This window comes from Sapajus apella, unplaced genomic scaffold, assembly GCF_009761245.1.
Source record: "Sapajus apella isolate SASKATOON/1434 unplaced genomic scaffold, GSC_monkey_1.0 scaffold22, whole genome shotgun sequence".
NCBI classification, from domain to species: domain Eukaryota; kingdom Metazoa; phylum Chordata; class Mammalia; order Primates; family Cebidae; genus Sapajus; species Sapajus apella.
The window spans coordinates 27,166,502-27,191,730 of record NW_022436962.1 but is presented as its reverse complement, the minus strand read 5'-3'; the positions used below and the strand labels follow the sequence as shown (position 1 = coordinate 27,191,730).

The window sequence follows — 25,229 nt, the reverse complement described above, 5'->3', positions numbered from 1 at the left end:
ATTTCTTGGAGGCTTTGTTTCTTTTCAATCTTTTTTCTCTAATCTTGTCTTCTCACTTTATTTCTTTGAGTTGATCTTCAATCTCTGATATCCTTTCTACTTGATTGATTTGACTATTGATACTTGTGTATGATTCAGTAAGTTCTCATGCTGCATTTTTCAGCTCCATCAGGTAATTTAGTCTTCTCTAAACTGGTTATTCTAGTTAGCATTTCTTCTACCCAGATGAATATTTTTTTCACAAGATTCTTAGCTTCCTGGCATTGGGTTAGAACATGCTCTTTTAGCTCAGAGGAGTTTGTTATTACCTGCCATCTGAAGCCTACTTCTGTTAATTCATCAAACTCATTCTCTGTACAGTTTTGTTCTCTTGTTGGTGAGGAGTTGTAATCCTTTGGAAGAGAAGAGGCATTCTGGTTTTTGGAATTTTCAGCCTTTGAAGAGGCATTCTATTTTTTTTGGAATTTTCAGCCTTTTTGTGCTGGTTTCTCCCCATCTTCATGAATTTATCTACCTTTGGTTTGAAGTCGGTGACCTTTGAATGGGGCTTCTGAGCAGATGTCCTTTTTGTTGACGTTGATGCTATTCCTTTCTGTTAGTTAGTTCTCCTTCTAACAGGCCCCTCTGTTGCAAGTCTGCTGGAATTTGCTGGAAGTCCACTCCATATTGTTTGTCTGGGTATTAATGGCAGAGGCTACAGAACAGCAAAGATTACAGCCTGTTCCTTCCTCTGGAAGCTTCATCCCAGAAGGGCACCTGCCAGATACCAGCCAGAGCTCTCTTGTATGAGGTATCTGTCAGCCCCTACTGGGAGGTGTCTCCCAGTCTGGATACATGGGGATCAGCAGCCCACTTGAGGAGGCAGCCTGTTCATTATCAGAGCTCGAATGCTATGCTGGGAGATCTGCTGTTCTCTTCAGAGATGTCAGGAGGGATGTTTAAGTTTGCTGAAGCTGCACTCACAACCACCCCTTCCCCCAGGTGCTTTGTCCCAAGGAGATGGGGGTTTTATCTATAAGTCCCTGACTAGGGCTGCTGCCATTTTTTTCAGAGCTGCCCTACCCAGAGAGGAGATGCAGTTGGGCTGCAGAGGACTTGCTGAGCTGCAGTGGGCTCTGCCCAGTTTGAACTTTCCAGTGGCTTTGTTTATACCGTGTGGAGAAAACCACCTACTCAAGCTTCAGCAATGGTGGACACCCCTCCCCCCACCATGCTCGAACATCCCAGATCAAGCTCAGACTGCTTTGCTGGCAGCAAGAATTTGAAGCCAGTGGATCTGAGCTCTCTAGGCTCTATGGTGGTGGAACCCACCAAACCAGACCACTTCCCTCCCTGGCTTCAGCCCCCTTTCCAGTGGAGTGAACAATTCTGTCTCACTGGCATTCCAGGAGCCCGTGGGCTATATAAAAAAAAGACAAAACTGTGGCTAGCTCAGTATCTGCCCATACAGCCACCCAGTTTTGTGCTTGAAACCCAGGGGCCTGGTGGTGTAGGTACCAGAGGGAATCTTCTGGCCTGTGGATTGCAAAGACTGTGGTAAAAGCACAGTACCTGGGCTGGAGTGCATGGTACAGTCCCTAATGGCTTCCCTTAGCTAGGAGAGGGAGTTCCCTCACCCCTTGTGCTTCCCGTATGAGGTGTCATCACACCCTGCTTCAGCTCGCCCTCTGTGAGGTGCATCCACTCTCCAACCAGTCCCAATGAGATGAACCAGGTACCTCAGTTGGAAATGCAGAAATCACTCACCTCCTGCATTGATCTCTCACTGGGAGCTGCAGACAGGAGCTGTTCCAATTCAGCCATCTTGCTGGAAGTCCCTATTTTTTTTTTTTTGATGGAGTCTTGCTTTGTGGCCCAGGCTGGAGTGCAGTGGCACCATGGTAACCTCTGCCTCCTGGGTTCAAGTGATTCTCCTGTCTCAGTATCCTAAGTAGCTGGGATTACAGGTACCTGCCAACACACCCAGCTAATTTTTTTTTTTTTTTTTTGTACTTTTAGTAGAGATTAGGTTTTGCCATGTTGGCCAGGCTGGTCTTGAACTTTTGACCTCATGTGATCTGCCTGCCTTGGCCTCCCAAAGTGCTGGGATTACAGGTGTGAGACACTGCTCCTGGTCTCTATCAAACTATTAAAGATCTATTAATATTAATTATTCTCAACCTATTCCAAAAATATTAAAAATAAAATTATCCCTTACTCATTCTATGAGGTCAGCATAACCCTGATACCAAAACCAGACAAGGACATGATAAAGAAGGGAAATGACAAGCCAATATTCCTGATGAACCTAGATACAAAAGTCCTCAACAAAATGTTAGCAAGCTGAATCCAACAACACATCAAAAAGATAATACACCATTATCAACTGAGATTTATGTCAGGAATGCAAGGATGGTTCAACATATGCAAATCAATAAACATAATACACTGCATAAATTCTTCACACTCTGAAAGGCCCCATTGTGTATGGTTCCTCTCTAGGTGTCCATTTGTTCTTCTTATCATTTAACTCCCACTTATAAGTGAGAACATGCAGTATTTGGTTTTCTGTTTCTGTATTAGTTTGCTAAGGATAATGGCCTCCAGCTCCATCCATGTCCCAGCAAAGGATATGGTCTTGTCTTTTTTTCTTATGACTGCATAGTATTCCATGGTGTATATGTACCATGTGTCCTTTATGCAGCCTGTCATTGACGAACATTTAGGTTGATTCCATGTCTTTGCTATTGTGAATAGTGCTGCAGTGAACATACACATGCATGTTTCTTTATAATAGAATGATTTATATTCCTTTTCGTATATACACAGTAATGGGATTTCTGGGTTGAATGGCATTTCTGTCTTTAGGTCTTTGAGGAACTGGCACACTGTCTTCCACAATGGCTGAAGCAATTTACACACCCACCAACAGTGTATAAGCATTCTTTTTTCTCCACAACCTCATTAGCATTTGTTATTTTTTGAATTTTGAATAGTAGCCATTTTGACTGGTGTTAGATGATATCTCATTATAGTTTTGATTTGTATTTCTCTAACAATCAGTGATGTTGAGCTTTTAAAAATATAATTGTTGGATACATGTATGTCTTCTTTTGAAAAGTGTCTGTTCATGTCCTTTGCCCACTTTTTTATGAGGTTGACAAAAAACTCTTAGAACTGATAAGTGAATGCAGCAAAGGTGCAGGATACAAAAATCAGTAATGTTTCTATATATGAACAGCAAACTAGGCCAAAAAAGAAATTAAAAAGGCAATCCCATTTAGAATAACACAATAAATAAAATGAAATAAAATACTTGGGAATAAATTTGAACCAAGAAGGTGAAAGAACTCTGCAAGGAAAACCATAAAACACTGATAGAAGAAGTTGAAAAGGGTAGAAAGAAATGGAAAGACATCCATGTTCATGAATCAAAAAAACGAGTATTGTTAAGATGACCATACTACCCAAAGCAATCTATCAATTTCTTGCAATCTCTGAAAAATACCAACGGTATTCTTCACAGAAATAGAAAAAATTCCTAAAATTCAAATGGAACCACAAAATATCTCAAAAATCCAAAGCAACTCTGAGCAAAAAGAACAAAATTGGAGGCATCACACTACCAGATTTCAAAATACATTATAAAGCTATAGTAGCCAAAACAGCATGTATGGGAACAAAAACAGATGCATAGAGCAATGGAATAGAGAACCCATAAATTAACCCATGTATCTACGGCCAACTCATTTTTGACAAATGCTCTGAGAACACACAATGGAAAAAAATTCAGTGTTTGATAAATGGTGCTAAGAAAGTTGAATATCCATATACAAAGGATGAAAGTAGACCTCCATCTCTCACCCTATACAATAATCAACTCAAAATGAATTAAAGAGCTAAATGTAAGACCTGACACTATAAAACTACCAGAAGAAAACATAAGCGAAATACTTCAGAACATTTGTCTTGGAAGAGAATTTGTAAATAAGACTTCAAAAGCACAGGCAACAAAAGCAAAAATAAACATGTGGAATTATATCAAATTAAAAAGCATGGTAAATTTTCTTCTGCACAGCAAAGGAAAAACATGAATGAAAAGAGTAGAAATGAAAACAACAGAATGAAAAGACAAACTATAGAATGGGAGAAAATATATGCAAATAATTCATTCAATAGGGAATATCTAGAATATACAAGTAACTCAAACATCTTAACAGCAAAAACAAAAAATAAAGAACAAAAAAACAAAATCAAACCTGATTTAAAAAATGGGCCAATGATCTGAACAGACATTTCTTAGAATAAGACATACAAATGGCCAAAAAATGAATAAATGCTCAATATCACTAATTATCAGGAAAATGCAAATCAAAACCACAATGAGCTATCATCTCTCTCCAGTCAGGTTGGCTATCAACAAATAGACCAAAAAAAAAAAAAAAAAATAGCAAACACTAGTGAAGATTTGGAGAAAAGGGAACTCTTGTATACTGTTGGTGGGAATGCAATCTAGTACAGTCACTATGGCAAATAGTATGGAGGTTCCTTAAAAAACTACACATAAGCCTGGGCAACACAGTGAGACCTCACCTCTGTAAAAAAATTAAAACATCAGCTGGGTGTGGTGGTGTAGTCTTATAGTGTCAGCTACTTGAGAGGCTGAGGTGGGAGAATCACTTGAGCCTCGGAAGTCAGGGCGTCATTGAGCCATGATCGCACCACTGTACTTCAGCCTGGGTGACAGAGCAAGACCCTGTCTCAAAACAAAACAAAAACTACAAATAAAATGATTATAAGATCCAGCAATCCCACTTCTGGGCATTTATCCAAAGAAAAGGAAATCAGTATATTCAAGTAACATCTGCACCCTCATGTTTATAACAGCTCTTTTCACAATAGCCAAGATACAGAATCTACCTAAGTGTCCACCAGTGAATAAATGACTCAAGAAAATATGGTCTATATACATCACAGAATACAGTTCACCCATGAAAGAGAATGAAATCCTGCCACTGTGGCAACATGATTATGTTAAGTGTAGTAAGCCAGGAACAGAAAATTAAATGCCACATCCTCTCACTCATATATAAAAGTTAAAAGGAAGTGGATCTCACAGAAGTAAAAAGTGGAACAGAGGATACTACAAGCTGGGAAAGGTAGGGGAAAGAAGATAAGTATAAGGAGAGATTTGTTAAGGGATACAAAATTACAGCTAGATAGGAGGAATAAGTTCTACTGTCCTACAGCATTGTAGGATAACTATACATAACAGTAATATATTACATAGTGTCAAATGGCTAGAAGGAGGATAATTGAATGCTCCTAACACAAAATGATAAAGATAATGAATATGCGAATTACCCAAATCTGCTCTTATATGGATTGAAACATCACATACCCCATAAATACAAGTACAATTATCATATGTCAATTTAAAAATGTAATTTAACTTGAAAATAAATAGCCAAGCCATAGACTTGGAGGAAATATATGCAAAAATATATACATGACAAAAATAACATATTCTGTAGGGAAAGTCCTACATCTGACAGTGAAATTAGAGCAGAAGAAGAGTGACAGAAACAGAAGCCTGGATGCTGTAAGAGCGCATTTTAGATTACATAACTAACTGTAGATTACAGATACTGGATATAGTTGGAAGGGTGTTAAAAATACAGATTATAAAGGTAGTTCTGATATAAGACAGATGATTTCAGCTACATATACAAATTACTTCCAATCTGTCAATTAAAATGAAAATGACAATGACACAGAAAATACTTTCATTGAAATGTTTTTTCAGAACTATCTATGGCATCATTACAAATATATAAACTGTGGGCTATGACTGGATAAGAACATAGAATGCTGCAAAAAACTGTTATTGTAGGCTAACAGAACCATTGATAAATATTTTCTTGTTTTCTTTTCAAATATTAAATTTCTAGGGAGCGGTATCCACATAGATATTGAACTTTAGCAAATAACAAAGACAAGAAGTACTTACTTGTTCTATGTTTAAATTGGGAACCATCAGAACAGTGGGGTTCCCTTTTAATCCTGCATGAATAAACACCTTTTTAAAGACTTCTTTGAATTCGACGTAGGCACAGTTGTGAGATACAGGCACTCGGTATAGTTTGTTATCTGTCAAATAACAGGCCAAGGTTGCACATGTTTTTTTCCCACATCCATCTATTCCGATCTTTGGGAGAAAAGAAATTTAACATATGACATGTATTTTCTGGGAATCTTTCAATGCATAATTTTTTGTTTATCATTTGTGCTAGAAATTTTGACAGTAAAAATACCTCAAGCCATTTTTAATCTTTTTTGGAGGCATATTATACATAATTTAAATACTTTATCAAAATTTTTATAAGGCACTTATCTATTCAATATTTTCATAGCTTCTTAAAATATATGAGAAAATTTCACTGGAAAGATAACCTAATCTTGAAAGATAGCACAGATAGGCTTATAAACCACCTTTATGTCATTGTCAATATTTGCTTCTTCATTTATAAGTAACTAGATAGATCTTTTCGTTTTTATTTTGAGCAACAGGTACTTAATAAATGTTCTTGGGGAATAATGGCAAAGTAATTATTGTTTTAAAGGCAGCTTTATTTAGGTGTAATTTACAGTTTATACCTGTTTTAAGTGTGTAATTCAATGCTTTCGAGTACATTTACAGACTTATGCAACCCTTACCACAATCCAGTTTCGGAACAATCTCCTTTACCCCAAAAAGATATTTCAAGGCCACAGGAAGTCAATCCCCATCCAACCCTCAGACCCAGTCAATCACTAATATGTTTTCATCTCTATTGATTTTGCCTATTTCTGGCATTTCATATAAGTGAAATTATACACCAGGAAGTCTAATGCGTCTGGTTTATTTTACTCAGTGTAATAAGTTCTTTCATGTTGTATGTGTATCAGTAGTTTGTTCCTTTTTATTGCTGAATGGTATTCTATTGTATGAACATATTATTTATCTATTGATGAACATTTGGATTGTTTCTACTTCTTGGTTATTATGAATAATGCTGCTATGAATATTTGCATACAAGTCTTTGAGTGGACATTTGTTTGATTTTCCCTTGTGTAGAGATAGAGAAATTGAATTGCTCAATTATGTGGCAAATCTATGTTAAACTTTATAAGAAATAGCCAAATCATTTTCCAAAGTATTTGTACTATTTTACATTCCCACAAGCCAGGTATGAAAGTTCAGTTTATACACAATCTTTTTAATGCATGTTATTAACTATTTTTTCGATTATAGCCATTCAAGTGGGTATTTAGCATTATGTCATTGTGGTTTTAATTTGCATTTCCCTAATGACTAATGAAGTTGAACATCTTTTCATGGACTTATTAAGCATTCATGTATTGTCTTTGGTGAAACATCTATTCAAATATATTGTTCATCAAAAAATTAACTTGTTTTATAAGAGTTTTAGACTCACAGAAAAATTACCAAGATGGTATGGGGAACTGTCATATATCCCAATCCAATTTCCCCTATTATTAGCATCTAACATTAGTATGTTACATTTGTTACCATTAATGAACCAATATTAATATGTTATTATTAACTGAAGTCCATACTTTATTCAGATCGCCTTAGTTTTTAACCTAATGTTCTTTTTCTCTTTCAGAATTTCCTCCAGGGTACTATATTACATTTAGTAACCAAGTCTCCTTAAGCTACTCTTGGCTGTGACAGTTTTTCACACTTTCCTTATTTTTGATGGCCTTAAGAGTTTCAGGGAGTTCTGATCGGGTATTTTATGGAATGTCACTCAACTAGGATTTTCCTGCTGTTTTTCTCATGATTATACTGGGGTTATAAGTTCTTAGAAGGAAAATCACATGGGTAAAGTGCTATTTTCATCACATGATATCTAGGAACATACTCTCACCATGATTTATCATTTTTGATGGTAAACTTGATCACCTACATAAGGTAATGTTTACCATATTTCTCCACTGTGAAGTTACTCTTTTTTTCTCCCTTTCCATACTGTACTCTTTGGGAGAAAGTCATTACGTGCAGCCTGCAGTGAAGGAGTAAGGAGTTATGCTCTAGTTTCTTGAGGGTAGACTACCTATATACATTATGTGGATTTCTTCTGAATGGGAGATTTGTCTATTCTCCCTCATTTACGTATTTATTTAGTCATTTATTTATATCAGTATGGACCCATGGATATTTATTACACACTTTGGATTATAATCTAATACCACTTTCTTTTTTGTTTTTTAAAATGGAGTCTCACTCTGTCACCCAGGCTGGAGTGCAATGGTGCCGTCTCAGCTCACTGCAACCTCCTCCTCCTGGGTTCAAGCAATTCTTCTGCCTCAGCCTTCTGAGTAGCTGGGATTACAGGTACATGCCACCACACCTGGCTAATTTTTGTATTTTTGGTAGAGACAAGGTTTCACCATATTGGCCAGGCTGATCTCGAACTCCTGACCACGTGATCTGCCCACCTCGGCTTCCCAAAGCATTAGGATTACAGGCGTGAGCCACCACCCCTGGCCCAATACCACCTTCTTTGTTTTGTTGCTCCAGCTTTGGCCACTGTGAACCCTTTTAGTTGGCTTTTGTGTCCCTCTGACATAACCCCATGATTATTTTAGCACTTCATTTGTAGCACTACAGGATTCTCCAGGCTCATATTGTACATTTCCTGTCCCAGTCCTAGAATCAGCAATTTTCCCAAGAAATCCTTGTTCCTTTTATTGGAGAATAGTATTGGAAACCAAGATCTGGGAGCCAGGTATATTCATTGCTACTGGAGCATCACTGCCTGTAATCCCTCCCAGCTGACACAGAAAATAAATGAATGTTTATAGACCAACCCTTATAGACAAACATTCCTATAAAATTTCTATATCCAATCACCTATATTAAGCTAACCATAAGTTCAATTTATGTTGCCAACTCCATCACTACACGATTACTCTAGTCTTTTTCCCTTGCTTAGCTCTGCCCTCCAATAGTGAGAAAACTGGTTTTACCACTTGTCATCCATTTTCTTCATTATTCAGTTCTAGTATATGTGTATTGTGGTATTGGTATGGTTAACTTTACCCCCAAACTACTTTTTTTTTTCTGTTTGGCTCTTTAAAATTTTTATTTATTTTTATTATTTATTATTTTTTTATTGCATTTTAGGTTTGGGGGTGCCTGTGAAGAACATGCAAGATTGTTGCAAACTACTTTCTTTTTATGTTGGCTCCTTTTCCCCAATCCTCTTCAGTGAGTTTGTGTCACATACTTGCAACATGGTTTGACTATTGTTCTTTCACATTCTGCATTTAATCCTGGGATTATCAGAACTCCAAAATGAGTTTTTTTCTAAATTTGTACATATTAAGGCTCATTCTTTGTGTTATCAAGTTCCATGGGCTTTCACAAATATATAACGTCATGTGTTCACCATTATAGTATACAGAATTTTACCATCCTAAAAAATCTCATGCTCCACTTTCCTTTCTTTCCACCAAAGCCTTAGGCAACAAATATTTTTTACCATTTTCACAGTTTTGCCTTTTCCAGAATATCATATAATTGGAATCGTATAGTATGTCGCTTTTCCAGACTGACTTCTTTCACTAAGCAATATACCTTTGAGATTCACTCATGTCTTTTTGTGGCTTGAGAGCTTATTTATTTTTATCTCTGAACAATAGTCCATTGTATCAATGTGCTACTACAATGTATTTATTCATTTGCTTTATTGAAGGAATCTTATATGCTTCCAGTTTTTGGTGATTATGAATAAAGTTGCTATAATCATTCCTGTGCAGGTTTTTGTGTGGGCGTAAGTTTTCAAATTAGTTAGGTAAATATGTAGGAGCATGATTACTGGCTCATATGGCAAGATTATGTTTAGCTTTGTAGGAAACTGCTAAACTGTCTTCCAAAGTGGCTGTGCTATTTTGAATTTCCACCAGCTCTGAATGAGAGTTCCTCTTGTTCTGTATCTTTGTCAGTAATTGCTATTATCAGTTCTTTGGATTTTGGTCACTTTAATAGGGGTGTAGTGGTATCTCATTATTGTTTCCGCAATGACAATTAATATTGAGTACCTTTTCATATGCTGTTGTGAGGTATTTTCTTTTTCCTTTTTTTAGTTGACATGTGATAATTGTACATATTTATGGGATAAAAAGTGATATTTCCATATGACCACATAATGTATAATGATCAAATTGGAGTAAATACATCTATCGCCTCAAACATTTTCCTTTCTTTGTGTTGTGAACATTCAAAATCCTCTCTGTTAGCATTTTGGAAATACACGATAAATTATAGCTAACCATATTCAGCCTACAGTGCTGTAAAACAACAGAACTCATTCCTCCTGTGTAGCTATAATTTTGTAGTAATTAACTAAACTCTCCCGTCCTCCCCTTCTCTCCTCTTCTTGGCCTCTAATACCCATAATTCTATTTTCTACTTCCATGAGTTCAAAATTTTTTTCCGTTTTCATATAGGGGAGAACACGCAGTAGTTCTCTCTTTGCCTGATTTACTTTGTTTAACATGAGGCCTTCCAGGCTCTTCCATGTTGCCGCTTATTGCAGCACTATTCGCAAGAGCTAATAAGCCAAATGTCCATCAACAGAAGAGTGGACAGAGAAAATGTGGTATATATGTACAATAAAATGCCATTCTTCTATAAAAAAGGTATCTGTTTATTTATTTATTTATTTAATTGAGAGGGTCTCACTCTGTCACCCAGGCTGGAGTGCAGTGGTGCAATCATAGCTCACTACGGCCATGAATTCCTGGGCTTAAGTGATTCTCCTGCCTCAGCCTCCTGAGTAGCTGGGGCTACATGTACATGCCACCATGCCTGGCTAATTTTTTACTATTTTTGTAGAGAAGGGGTGTCATTATGTTGCCCAGGCTGGTCTTGAACTCCTAGCCTCAAACAATCCTCCTGCATTGTCCTCCCAAAGTGCTGGGAGTACAGGCATGAGCCACCATATTGGGCCAGCATCTGTTTATTTTTATTTGTATTTTTTGAGACAGAGCCTTGCTCTATCACCCAGGCTGGACTGCATTGGTGTGATCTTGTCTCACTATAACCTCTGCCTCCCGGGTGCAAGCGAGTCTCCTGCCTCAGCCTCCCAAGTAGCTGGGATTGTAGGCATGCACCACCGTACTCGCTAATTTTCATATTTTTGTAGAGACAGAGTTTACCATGTTGGCCAGGCTGGTCTTGAACTCCTGGACTCAAGTGATCTGCCTGCCTTGGCCTCCCAAAGTTCTGGGATTACAGGCGTGAGCCACTGCGCCTGATCTGTTTATTTTTAATTGGGTTTTTTGTCCTTAGGAGTTTCCACAAATAGGATCATGTGGAATGTGAATCAGGATGGGTTTGCTTCCTTTATTTTTTCCAATCTGGATGTTCCTTCCCCACTTTTTCTTACCTAACTACACTGGCTAGAACCTCTGGTACAGTGTTAAAGAGAAATTGTAAGGCAAAACATTCTTGCTTTGCTCTCAATGTTAGGGGAAAAGCACTTCGTCCTTCACTGTTAAGCATAAGGCTAACAGCATAAGGCTAACTTCGTCCTTACGTTAAGCATAAGGCTAGCTGTTAAGTTTTTCATAGAAGCTCTTTATTAGGTTGAGGAAGCTTCCTTCTTTTCCTTTTTGCTGAGAGTAAAAAAAATGGTGTTGAATTTTGTCTTGCTTTTCTGCATCTCTTGAAATTATTGTGTGGTTTTTGCTTTTAATTCCACTAATAGGTATATTGCATTAATGATTTTTTAAAAATATTAAACCAAATGTGCATTCCTGCAGTAAATCTCACTTGCTTATGGTGTATAATACTTGCTATACATTGCTGGTTTTGGTTGTCAAGATTTTGTTCAGAATTTTTTCCACTATATTCATAAGGGATATTAGTCTGTAGTTTCTTTTCTTCTGATGACTTTGTCTAGTTTTGTTATGAGGATGTTACTCAACTTATAGATGAATTGGGAAGTATTCCCTCTTCTATTTTCTGGAATCGTTTCTGAAGGGATGGTGTTGATTCTTCCTTAAATGTTTGGTAGAAACCTCGGGTGAAGCCATTTGGCCCTGGGCTTTTCCTTGGGGGAAGTTTTAAAATTCCTAATTTAATCTTCTTATTTGTTATTGGTGTATTAGATTTTCTAATTCTTCAGTTTCAGTAACTTATGTATTGGTAGGAAAGACATTTCATCTAAGTGATCTAATATGTTGGCATATAATTGTTCATAGTATTCTTGTATAATCTTTTTCTATTTCTGTAGTATTGATAGTAATGTTCCCTCTTTAATTCCTGATTTTAATAATTTGAGACTTTTCTTCCTTTTTTCAGTCTCACAAGTATCTTGTCATCTTTGTGGACCTTTTCAAAGAACCAACTTTTGGTTTTATTGATATTCCCAGTTGGTTTTACATTCTCTACTTTCTTCTCTAATCTTTATGATTTTCTTCCATCTGCTTGCTTTTGGTTTGGTTTTCTTTCCTTTTGGTATTTTCCTAAGGCGAAAGGTTAGGTTACTGCTTTGAGGTTGTTCTTTTTAAATATAGGTATTTATAGCTATAAATTTCTCTCAAAGAATGGCTTTAGGTGTATTATGTTTTTATCTGTTTTCATTTATCTCAAAGTATTTTCTAATTTCTATGCAATTTCTTCTTTCACCCAGAATATGCTGTAAAAATTCCACATAGTTGTTAATATTCCAACTTTTCTTTTGTTGTGGATTTCTAATTTTGTTCTACTGTGGTCAAAGAACATACTTTGTATGATTTTAATCCTTTGAAATTTACTGAGCCTTGTTTTATGGCTTTGCATTTGGTCTCTCCTCGAGAATATTACATGTTTGCTTCAAAAGAATATGTATGTTGCTTTTGTTGGGTGGAGTCTTCTATCATGTCAATTAGTTCAAGTTGTTTTACAATACTGTTGAAGTCTTTGTATCCTTGCTGATTTTATGTCTAGTTTCTCTATCAAGTATTATGAGTGAGGGTACTGAAGTATCCAACCATTACTGTTAAATTAATTATTTCTCCCTTAAATTCTGTCAATTTTGGCTCCAGGTATTTGGCACTAAGTTATTAGGTGTGTATATGCCTATAACTGTTATATCTTCCTGATCATTGACCCTTTCATCATTATAGCTTGTCTTTTTTTGGTCTCAGAACACTTAATTTTTTTCCTGAAAGTCTGCTTTGTCTGATATTAGTATACCTTCTCCAACTTTCTTATGGTAATTGTTTGCATGGATTATTTTTCTCCATCCTTTCGTTTTCAGCCATTTTGCATCTTCTAATCTAAAATGTGGCTTTTGTTGATAGTATACAGTCAGATTTTGTTCTTTAAAAAATCTAGTTTTATAATCTCTATATTTTTATTGGAGTTTTTAATGCATTTATATTTACGTCATGATCAATGTGGGGCTTGTCTGCCATACTGCAATTTTCCACACGTCTCATGTGTTTTTTCCCTTTGTTTCTCCCTTCTTTTGTGTTAAATATTTTCTAGTGTTCTATCTTCTTTTTCTTGGCTTTTTTATTATATAAATTTTTAGTTCTCTTCTATTTTTCTACATTAAAAATAATAAGTTTTTATTGAATGATACCAGAAGGTAAAAAGATGAACCATAATATGGAAAATTATATTTGCCACACATATAAAGAAGAAAATATTAGTAACTGAATATATAAATAACTCCTACAAATCAACGAGAAAGATAACCTAACAGAAAAATGGGCAAAACATACAAATGCATGATTCACTGAAAAGACCTGAATGACCAATAAACAAATGAAAGGTTGATTAACCAGTATCTGCATCTCTGTGCTTGCCCCTGCAGTAACTATCAAACTCACCCTTAGCAATGCTCAATAATGGCTGACTGAAATTGCTGCATAGATATGCCAAATACTTCAGCCCTCTCACCTTTCTGAGGCACATTTCCTACACCTTTTCTTAGAGATTCCCTTATGTAATTAACTTCCAGTTGCTCACAATAGTAACTGGCCTGATAATGTACCCTGTATTGATTACTGCCTCTTTTCTGTCTCACTTTCTCAGTCCTCTACCTGCTTTCTGGGATCATGTCTCATATTAACATTGAACACTTACCTCAGGGCCTTCTTCTGGGGTAACCAGAAGATAAATGATAAAATAAAATTGTTCAAGCTTCCTTGCCAGTACTGGACAGAGTCTAAGCTCTGACAAGTCTATGGGAACTTTCCACAGAAAAGAAGCTAAAGCTTCCCTTAAAAATGCCTATAAAAAAGGGGCCTGACAGCTTTGAATCAAGCCTGATGGCTGGAGGCCCAGACCACAGCCAGGCACAAAATTTAATAGCCTGGAACTCTCGCTCATGGACCTCCTGCAGGTCTGCCTTCCTTCTGTTCTCTTTGAAACTTGTCTGCCATCAGTGTGTTTTTCCCTGGCCTGCTTGAGTTCACAGTTAAACTATCCCTTTTCCTTGAGAATTTTTAACATTTTTATTGAGATAGTGACATAAAAACCATATATATATTTAGGGTGTACAACTTGATGTTTGGATATATGTGTACATTGTTAAATGATCATCACGATCACTATTTAAAATAACCACTACCTCTACATAGTTACCATTGTGTGTGTGTGTGTGTGTGTGTGTGTGTGTATAAATATCAAGATCTACTCTCTTAACAAATTTCAAGTATACAATACAATGTTGTTAACTATCATTATCATACTGTACATTAGTTCTCCAGAACTTGTTCATCTTGCATAACTGAATTACATTATGCATCTTAATTTATCACAATCTATTTTTATTTTTAATCACAATCTATTTTAGATTCATACTAACAATTCCAGTAAAATGTAGACAGTTTTCTTCAATATAACCCCATTTCCTCCATCCTCTTTTGTGCTATTTGTTACATATATTACATCTTTATATTATAAGCCTGACAATAGTTTTATAACTATCATTTCACGTGATTATCTTTTAAAGCAGTTAAGAGTAAAGAAAAATATATATTTATATAGTCTGTGGTAGGCAGAGTAATGCACTTGGCACCCCTATTCCCCCCGAATATGTCCCCATCATGATCTCTGGAACCTATGAATATATTATATTACATGGCAAGAGACTTCATAGACATGATTAAGATCAAAGATCTTAATCATGGTGAGATTATCCAGCTGGGCCCAGTCTAAATCACATTAGTCCTTGAAAGCAGAAAGCCTTTTCCAGCTTTGGTCAGAGAGAGAGAGATGTTATGACTGATGAAGCGTCAAAGAGATGTGATGTTGCTGGCTTTACAGATGAATGAAGGCAGTCATGAGCCAAGGGATGCAGAAAGCCTATAGAAACTAGTAAAAGAAAAGGAACAGATTCTCCCTTAGAGTCTCTGGAAAGTAATGCAGTCATGCCTATACCTGGATTTTGGCTCACTGGGTTCCATTCATACTGCTAATCCCAAAACTGTAAGATAAGACTTCCATTAAGAGGGCTGAATAGGAACAGCTCTGGAGTGCAGTTTACAGGGAGAGAGATGCAGAAGATGAGTGATCTCTGCATTTCTAACTAAAGTACCAGGTTTATTTCAATGGACTGGTTGGACAGCGGGTATAGCCCAGGGAAGAAAACTGAGGCAGGGCGGGGCACTGCCCACCAGGAAGTGCAACCAACTAGAGGATCAGGGACTTTACCCCCTTGGCATTCCAGTCCAGAGATGGTGCTTCTCCTGTGCCCTTTGCAACCCACAGTCCGTAGACTTAATCTACGTTTGATCGGTGTACCTGAATGTGACAGGAAGAATGAATCCAACCCGGAAAACACTCTTCAGGATATTATCCAGGAGAACTTCACCAACCTAGCAAGGTAGGCCAACATTCAAATACAGTCCGGGAGAACGCTGCTGGGCTGAGAAGTGCTGCCAGCCTGGTGCCAAGAGTTGTTGGCACAGAACAGGGCACAGGTTTTGGCGAGCACCAAGAGCGCCTGCAGGAGATATCTACCTGCCATCCAAAAAGAGGGAGAGCTGAAAGCAGGGAGACAGGTGATACGGCTTAGCAGGTCCCATCCCCACAAAGACCAGCAAATTGAAGCCCTCTTGCTTGAGAGTTTCACAGCCAGAACATCAGTTCAAGCTCATCCCAGGACAATAGAGCTTGATGGTGGGAAGGGCATCTGCCACTGTGAAGGCGGATCTAATCTCACCTGTGTAAACAAAAGCCAGAGGGAGCCTACACAGCAGCTGGGCTGAGTCCGAGGCAACCCAGCAGTGCCTCTGCAGGCAGACAAGGGACAGAATGACAGACTGCCTCCTCAAGCAGTTCCCTGACCTCTGCATAATAAAAAAAAAAAAAAAAAAAAAAGCCTCATGCATCAGAGGGGCCTGACTGCTAGTAGGAAAACTAAAAACCAAAAAGAAATAGCTTCAACATCAACAGAAAGAATGTCCACTCAGAGACCCCATTTGAAATCACCAACTTCAAAGATCAGATAGATAAACCCATGAAGATGGGAAGAAACCAGTGCAAAAAGGATGAAATCATCAAAGACCAGAATGCCTCTCCCCCTCCAGGGATCATAACTCCTCACCAGCAAGGGAACAAAATTGGATCTCCATCCAGTCAGTTTGACGAATTGACAGAAGCAGGCTTCAGAATGTGGGTAATAACAAACTTCTCTGAGCTAAAGGAACATGTTCTAACCCAATGTAAAGAAACTAAAACCCTTGAAAAAAGGTTAGAAGAAATGCTAACTAGAATAACCAGCTTAGAGAAGAACATAAATGACTGGATGGAGCTGAAAAACACAGCATGAGAACTTCTCAAGGCATACACAAGTTTCAATAGCTGAATCGATCAAGCAGAAGAAAGGATATCAGAGATTGAAGATTAACTCAATGAAATAAAACCAGAAGGCAAGAATAGAGAAAAAAGAGTGAAAAGAAGTGAACAAAGCCTCCAAGAAATATGGGATTATGTGAAAAGACATAATCTATGCTTGATTGGCATACCCAAATGTAATGGGGAGAATGAATCCAAGCTGGAAAACATTCTTCAGGATATCACCCAGGAGAACTTCTCCAACCTATTGTTTACAATAGCAAAGACCTGGAACCAACCCAAAGGCCAATCGTGATAGACTGGACCAAGAAAATGTGGCACATATACACCATGGAATACCATGCAGCCTTAAAAAAATGATGAGTTTGTGTCCTTTGTAGGGACATGGATGAATCTGGAAATGATGATTCTCAGCAAACTGACACAAGAACAGAAAATCAAACACCGCATGTTCTCACTCATAGGTGGGTGTTGAATAATGAGAACACATGGGCACAGGGAGGGGAGCATCACACGCTGGGGTCCTTTGGAGGGTGGGGGCTAGGGAAGAGACAGCAGGGTGCAGGGAGGTTGGAGAGGGATAAAACTGGGAGAAATGCCTAATGTAGGTGACAGGGGGATGGAGACAACAAACCACCATGGCACGTGTATACCTATGCAACAATCCTGCAAGATCCGCACATGTACCCCAGAACTTAAAGTACAATAAAAAAAATTAAGCTGGGAAAACAAAACTGTAAGATAATAAATTTGTCTAAGCTGCCATATTTGCAATAATGTGTTTCATAGGCCGTAGAAAACGAACACACTGCCCTGTATTTACCTATGTAATTGCTCTTAGTGGTGCTCATTATTCTTCACATGGATTTAAGTTACCATTTGGTGTCTTTCACTTTTACCCTAAAAATTTACTTTAGTCTTTTCTGTAACAAATTATCAGAGATATCTAGCTGGAAATATCTTTATTTCATTTTTAAAATAGTTTTATTGAACATAAAATTTGTGAGATTTTTTTCCCTTTTTATCTCTTTGAATGTGCTGCTGCAATGTCTTCTGGTCTCCATTGTGTGTGATGAGAAGTCAGCTGTAAATTTTATTGGGAATTCCTAGTACATAAGAAGTCATTTTTCTCTTGCTGCCTTCATGATTTTCTCCTTGTCTTTAAATGTTTAACTATGATGCGTATAGGTGTAAATCGACTTGTGTTTACTCTGCTTAGTCTTTCTTGAGCTGTCATTGAACTTCTTGTATGTGAAGATTAATGTATTGGGGCATTGTTTCTATGAAATCTTTTCTGTTCCCTTCTATTTCTTCTCTTTCTGGGAGTCTCAATAAGCATATTTTGATACATTTGATAATGTCTTTTAGGTCTTCGATGCTTTGTTTTTTTCTTCATTTTTCTCTTTCTCTTCTTTAGCATGGATAAGTTTTATAGATCTTTAAGTTTGTGAATTCTCTTTTCTGCCAACTTAAATCTGCAGTTGAGCCTCTCTAGTGAAGTTTTCATTTCACTTATTTTAATTTTCAATCCCAGAAATTCCAATTTATAAAATAATTTATATCCCTTTATTGGTATTCTTTATTTGAAGAGTCATTTTTGTATGCTTTCTTTAATTTAAAATATATACGTTTTCCTTTAGGCTTTTTGAGTATATTTATAAGAGCTGTATTTCAGATCTCTGCTGAGCCCAACATCTGGATCCCCTTCAATACAGTTCCTATTGACTACTTTCTCTCTCTATGTATAGCTCACACTTTACCTGTTTTCATGTCTTGTAATTTTTGTTGAAAAGTGAACATTTATGTGATAGATTGTATACAACAATCTTTTAAACAAATGCCTTATATTGAAATACTAATTAACATTAGTTTTCTTACCCTCTGGTAGTTCTGGCAGTTCAACAATATAATCCAGTTGAACTATGTAATATTTGCTTTTAATATTCATTATGATTTCTTCTTTTACTTTTTTACTAAATTTATCTCATTTGAGCCATTCAATCTAAATAACGATTATTTTATTATTTCTTATCTGTTTTAACTATTTTTTTTTTTTAAGACAGAGTCTTGCTCTGTCACCAGGCTGGAGTGCAGTGGCACAATCTCGGCTCACTGCAAACTCCAACTCCCTGGCTCAAGCAATTCTCCTGCCTCAGCCTCCTGAGTAGCTAGGATTATAGGCACATGCCACAAGGTCCAGCTAAGTTTTGCATTGTTAGTAGAGATGGGGTTTAACCATGTTGGCCAGGATGGTCTCAATCTTCTGACCTTGTGATCCACCTGCCTTGGCCTCCCAAAGTGTTGGAATCATGGCATGAGCCATCATGCCCGGCCCTGTCTTAAACATTCTTAGTTAAGTCATTACACTCCCTCCAGCTGCTTCTCTCTGCAGAAGTGCCACATGCTAGACTAGCCTTCAGTTAAATTACTGTTTTGCAAAATTGAACCCTAGTGTCAGCTTGACCCAGGAAAAAGATCTACTTATAATGTTTAATTGGGCAAAAATAGTAATAGTGGCCAGATGTGGTGGCTCATACCTGTAATCCCAGTACTTTGGTAGGCCAAGGCAGGCAGATTTCTGAGGTCAGGATTCAAGACCAGCCTGGCCAACATGGTGAAACCCATCTCTAATAAAAATACAAAAAATTAGCTGGGCATGGTGGCGGGCACCTGTAATCCCAGCTACTTGGTAGGCTGAGGCAGGAGGATCACTTTAACCTGGGTGGTGGAGGTTGCAGTGAGCTGAGATTGCGCCATTGCACTCCAGTCTGGGCAACAAGAGTGAATCTCCATCTCAAAAAAAATAGTAATAGGATCAGAGGAATCAGAAATTTGACAAGTTTTACCTTGTATTTTTAATAGGGGTTTTGAGAGGGAAGATAGGTTTGTAAGAAGAGATCTACAGAGAAATTATTAAGGCAAAGTTGCAGCTGATTGTAGGCTTTTGAAAATTGCTCTGAATACATTCTCAGGCATTTTAGAATTGAGAACTTGTTATAAAAGACATGCTAAAGAAAAGAGTCACTTTGTGGTAAAATAACTAAACTGAAAGCGTATATACTTTAGGAATAGAAAAATAATATGCTAATAATTGAAATAAGACAAAAATCATAGCCCTTGTAGAGCTTATGTTCTAAATGTGGAGACAGATGATTATAAATGAAAAATTAATGTATAATATTATATAAGATAATGCTAAGGACCAGGAAGAAAATAAAGCAGAATAAGGAGACAGAGTAATAGGGACTGAGGGGAAGAAAAGGTACATTAGGGAACAGAGAAAACCATAGTGGTCCAGGTGGAGATAATGGTGGCTTAAATAGGGTAGTGGCTATGGAGATGCAGGGAAGTGTACAGACTTGAAATACATTTTGGTAGTTGTATTGCCAGGACTTATTGATGAATTGAATGTGAGAAGTGATGAAAAAGTGACAAAACTGAGTGACATCCAGGTTTCTGGCTAGACCAGTGGCAATATGGTGATGCTATTTATGAGTTAGACAGGTTAGCAAAATAATAGTTTTGGTGATAGAAAGATTTGTTTGATATTTTTTCTTGATTTTATTTTCCAATTTTTAATTCCTTTTAATTTATCTTGTTGCACAGGTCTGTTTAAATAAAAGAGTGTTTAAATAAAGCTCTAGTTGTTCTGAATATAAAAAAGTTCTTTTTGAAAAAAGGGGCATAAATTAAATACCTAAACATTTATAAATAAAGTATAAAATAAACAACTAGTTATAAATAACAAATTTAATAATATGCTTTATGTAATTGGCTAAATATGTTGAATATATTTAGTTTTCCAAAAGCTTTTCTCTATTCAAAGTATATTTGGGAATTTTCCAAGATTTTAACTCCCATTTGTTCTCAAGAGAGGCAAAATGTTGTACAAAAGCTCACATTTCTAAATCAATATTCAAGTAAGCACACTATTTTTGAAGTCTGGATCCACCTGCACAGGTGCTGTATTCATGCTGAGAATACTAGAAATGTGCAATTTTATTCACATCAAATGCCTTCCAAAAACAAATGCTATTTTTATTTGCTGACAAATTTCATATGCAAACAATAGAGAGGACAAGAATCTTGTGCTGTGACTCAATTATTGTGATTTTTCACAAAGTGTGGCTAAATAAAACTTCTGTAAGATTTTATTGTGATTTCTTTTATTGTGCAAACTTAAAACCCCTTGAAAAATTTAAATTCCTACCAGTAACATGTGACTCCCTGGTTGTCGAAGGACCCTTGTCGCTCTTGTGATGTGTTCTATGGCTTCCTTGAAGAACACCATGGAATGAGAAAGCTAGCAGAGGAAATGTGACAAATCAATGGATTATAGATATAAAAAATTCAAATGTGCATTGTGGTTTTACATACAATTTACTCACAGAAAAGAGAATAACTAGTAATCCAGAGATCTACATCTAGTAAGCTGGTTTTCATTAACATTTAGGGAAAGTAATTTGCAGAATAAGGATTATCTCTATGTTAATATTATTCTTAGTAGATGAGAAAGGTGGAAGTGTGTGTGTGTGTGTGTGTGTGTGTGTGTGTGTGTATAGATAGGGTCTCATTATGTTGCCCAGGCTGTTCTCAAACTCCTGGCCTCAAGTGATCTTCCTGCCTCAGTCTCCCAAAGTGCTAGGATTACAGGCATGAGCCACCACACCTGGCCTAGGCTGCTTTTCTATTCTGTCTTGGCAGGTAGGAGAAGTGGTAGGAGGAAGAGATGCAGAAAATTGGTTTATAGTATATGAGATTTTGTTGGTGTCTCTGTTCCAGCACATCTTTGCCCACGACAACGGGAAAGATGTAAAGAGCCACAACCACTTTGCTGTTCTTTGTTGCTACTTTGGACCCTGTTCCCACACTCTGTTTTGCATTTATCTTCATTAACTCTATTCATTCAACTTCCTATAGCCTCAGTTGTGCACCTCGTCTTTAAAATTGTACCCTATCAAATGAGACAAAATAAGATGAAATAACATAAAACTGTACTTCTAATGATCTGCTTTAAAATATGAAGGTAAACATTTTTCCCTGATTTCTTCCTCTGTCTTTTTCTCTCTAGCTCTCCCTCACACACAAACACACACACCCCTTAAAAATATTGATTTGATATACATATGTGTCTGTATATAAAAACAAATAAATATATACATATATAGCACTCCTCAGATTTTTATATAGTGTATGTATTTACCTCCAAAGACGCTGAGCCCAACTTCATTTGGAATTCATCAAGTATACTGGTAAGTTTATTATAGTCATTGGTATTCTGATAAATCTTTTTTCCATGAGTCTTGTTTGTATTCAAGAAGTCCAAAAATACAGTTGAGTCTTTCTTCAGGGTTTCTTCGGTCCACTGAATCTATTGTAAGATAAGAATTTAACACTATCTGTTAATAGCACAATTCTACTTGTTATTAAAACTAAAATCATATATCTGTGTTGGAGAAGCTCCTGGCACAATAGATCTAGGACTAACATGTTCTTAACCTTTTTTGTGCTAAAAACTCCTTTTGGCAGTGAAGACTGTGGACCCTTTCTCAGAATAATATTTTTAAACGCATATAGCAAAATACAAGGGTTACAAAAAAACCCCAAATATGTTAGAATATAGTTTTATTTAAGAACCCTTTGAGGGTCTGTGGATCCCAGGTTAAGAACTCCTGTTGCTAGAAATACCTTTAGTTCCAGCAACAGTCTGAGAAAAAGAATCTTCCGTTGGTTCACCACTACAGTTCTGCAAGTTTCCATGTCTTTTCTTGGTCTACTTTGCAAGCTTTTGCCAATTTTTCACACCGAGGTCATGGGCTACCTCTTCTTTGAAGTCTGGCTATCTCCCTCTCCCCTAAAATTGGGTAGAATAAATTACTTGTTCCTGCTTTTTCCACCACTAAATTGCGTGCATAGGTCTGTCATTGCACTTACCGAAATGTATTGCACTGCTTAGGTTGTAATGTGCTTGGAGGCAGGGTCCATGCTAGTCCTACATAGTCCTCAGCTCTTATTCTTGCTATTTGGCACTGATAATTTTTGATAGGCATTCAGAAGATGTTTGTTTGGCAAATGGCTAAATGAAGGTTGAGGGGTGGTATGGTACAATAATTCGAGAATATATGTCATTAGATATCCTAGTGAATAATCACTGTGCCACTTAACTAGCACGGTGACCTTGGGCGAGTTCTTAATCTTACTCTGCTCAGTTTCTTTATCTGCAAAATGAGGGTAATAACAGGTCCTATGTCAAAGGGTGTTATGAATTAAGATTAAAGTGAGTAATGATATATAAAACTCTTAGAACTGTGCTTGGTACATTGTATTAATTATACTAGAGTTTTTTTTTTTTTTTTTTTTAAAGTCAACTAACTGACCAATTAAGATTAGTTGACTTTAAAAAAAATCTCTCAGAAATAATTTCTATCCTTACACCCTTAAGAAAGATTTGGTTAATATGGTCTTGAATTTGGAGTATTGTAGTTGCTTTTGCTGTCCACAGGGTTGACCCGATGTCCGCTAGGGCAGGACCCGATTCCATAAGTACTTGCTTGGCCATTTCCTACTGCCTCTAAATCTATTCCTTAGTCTGGTAAAGTCTCAAAACTGAATTGTAGTTGGCATATATAGGGAGTTTGGGAATTTCTCCCAAGACAGTAATAAGCTCTCTTTAAGAAATGCAAATCAAAACCACAATTAGATACCATCTAAAACCAGTCCGAATGGCTAATGTTAACAAGTCAAAAAATAACAGATGCTGGTGAGGATATAGAGAAAAAGGAACATTTATACACTGTTGGTGGGGAATTTAAATTAGTTCAAACATTATGGAAGACAGTGTGGTGAGTCCTCCAAGTTCTAGAAACAGAACTACCGCTTGACCTAGCAATCCCTTTAGTGGGTATATATCCAAAGGAATAGAAATTCCTTTATCATAAAGACACACTCACAGATATGTTCATTGCTGTATTATTCACAATAGCAGACAAGGCATCAACCTAAATGCCCATAAATGGTAGACTGCTTAAAGAAAATGTGGCACATATACACCAGGGAATACTATGTATGCATAAGAAAAATGAGATTGGCTGGATGCGGTGGCTCACACTTGTAATTCCAGCACTTTGGGGGGCTGAGGTAGGTGGATCACCTGAGGTCAGGAGTTTGAGACCAGCCTGGTCAACATGGTGAAACTCCATCTCTACTAAAAATACAAAAAAAATTAGCCAGGGATGGTGGCAGGTGTATGCAGTCCCAGCTACTCAGGAGACTGAGGCAGGAGAATCACTTGAATCTAGGAGGTGGAGGTTACAGTAAGCTGAGATCATGACATCACTGCATGCCAACCTGGGTAACAGAGCTCAAAAGAAAAATGAGATCATGTTCTTTGCAAGAACATGGATGGAGCTGAAGGCCATTATCCTTAGCAAACTAATGTAGGAACAGAAAACCAAATACCTTATGTTCTCACTTATAAGTAGGAGCTAAATAATGTGAACACATGGACGCTTAGAGGGGAACAGACACTGGGGCCTACTGAAGGGTGGAGGGTAGGAGGAAGGAGAGAGAATCACAAAAATAACTAATGGATAGTAGGTTTAATACCTGGGTGATGAAACTGTACAATAAACCCCCTTGGCAGAAGTTTACCTATATAACAAACCTGCATATGTGCCCCTGAACTTAAAAGATAAAAAAGCTCTCTTCAGATTACTATTTTAGGAAAGTCTCTTTAATTCTTCATTCTTTTATTCATTAATCCCAGATATACTTATCAAGCACCAATTAGGGATAAGAGAATGCTAAATTCTGGGGACTTAGAAAGAGATTAAAAATCAATAGCTTCATTCTCATGAAACTCACAGGTTGGAGAAAGAGATAGGCAATTATATTAGAAAAAGTTCTATAACAGGAAAGTCCATAGTTTTTTGGGAACACAAAGAAGGGACATGTAATCTAAAAATGGGGTGGTATTGGCTGGAAAAGTCCACTAAGAAGTAAAAAGTATGAGCTAAATATTTTTTTAAAATTATTTTTATTATGAATTGACAAATTATATGTATTTATGGGGTTTGTTATTCCATTTGTGTTGCTATAAAGAAATACCTGATGTTGGATAACTTATAAGGGAAAATGGTTTATTTTGTCTCACAGTTCTGCAGGCTGCACAGAAAGTGCAGTGCCAACATCTACTTCTGGTGAGAGCCTCAAGAAGGTTACAATCATGGTAGAAGACCAAGGGGGGCCAGCATGTCACATAGTGAGAGAGGGAGCAAGAGAGAGAGGAGAAGGTGCCAGGCTCCTTTTTAAACAAGCAGATCTCATGTGAACTCATTGCTGTGGAGAGGGCACCAAGCCATTCATGAGGGATCCACATCCATGA

General features: G+C 37.1%; 1 protein-coding gene across 1 annotated transcript in view; it reads right to left on the bottom strand.

The window, feature by feature from the left end:
• The window catches only part of DNAH14 (dynein axonemal heavy chain 14), a 403,573-nt gene that overhangs the window by 91,216 nt on the left and 287,128 nt on the right, over nt 1-25,229 (bottom strand). The window contains exons 53-55 of the mRNA XM_032289400.1: nt 22,050-22,217; nt 21,057-21,149; nt 5,990-6,187 (exon numbers count right to left, since the gene is read on the bottom strand). Coding sequence (XP_032145291.1) covers nt 5,990-6,187; nt 21,057-21,149; nt 22,050-22,217 — 459 coding nt within the window. The remainder of the gene's footprint in view (nt 1-5,989; nt 6,188-21,056; nt 21,150-22,049; nt 22,218-25,229) is intronic.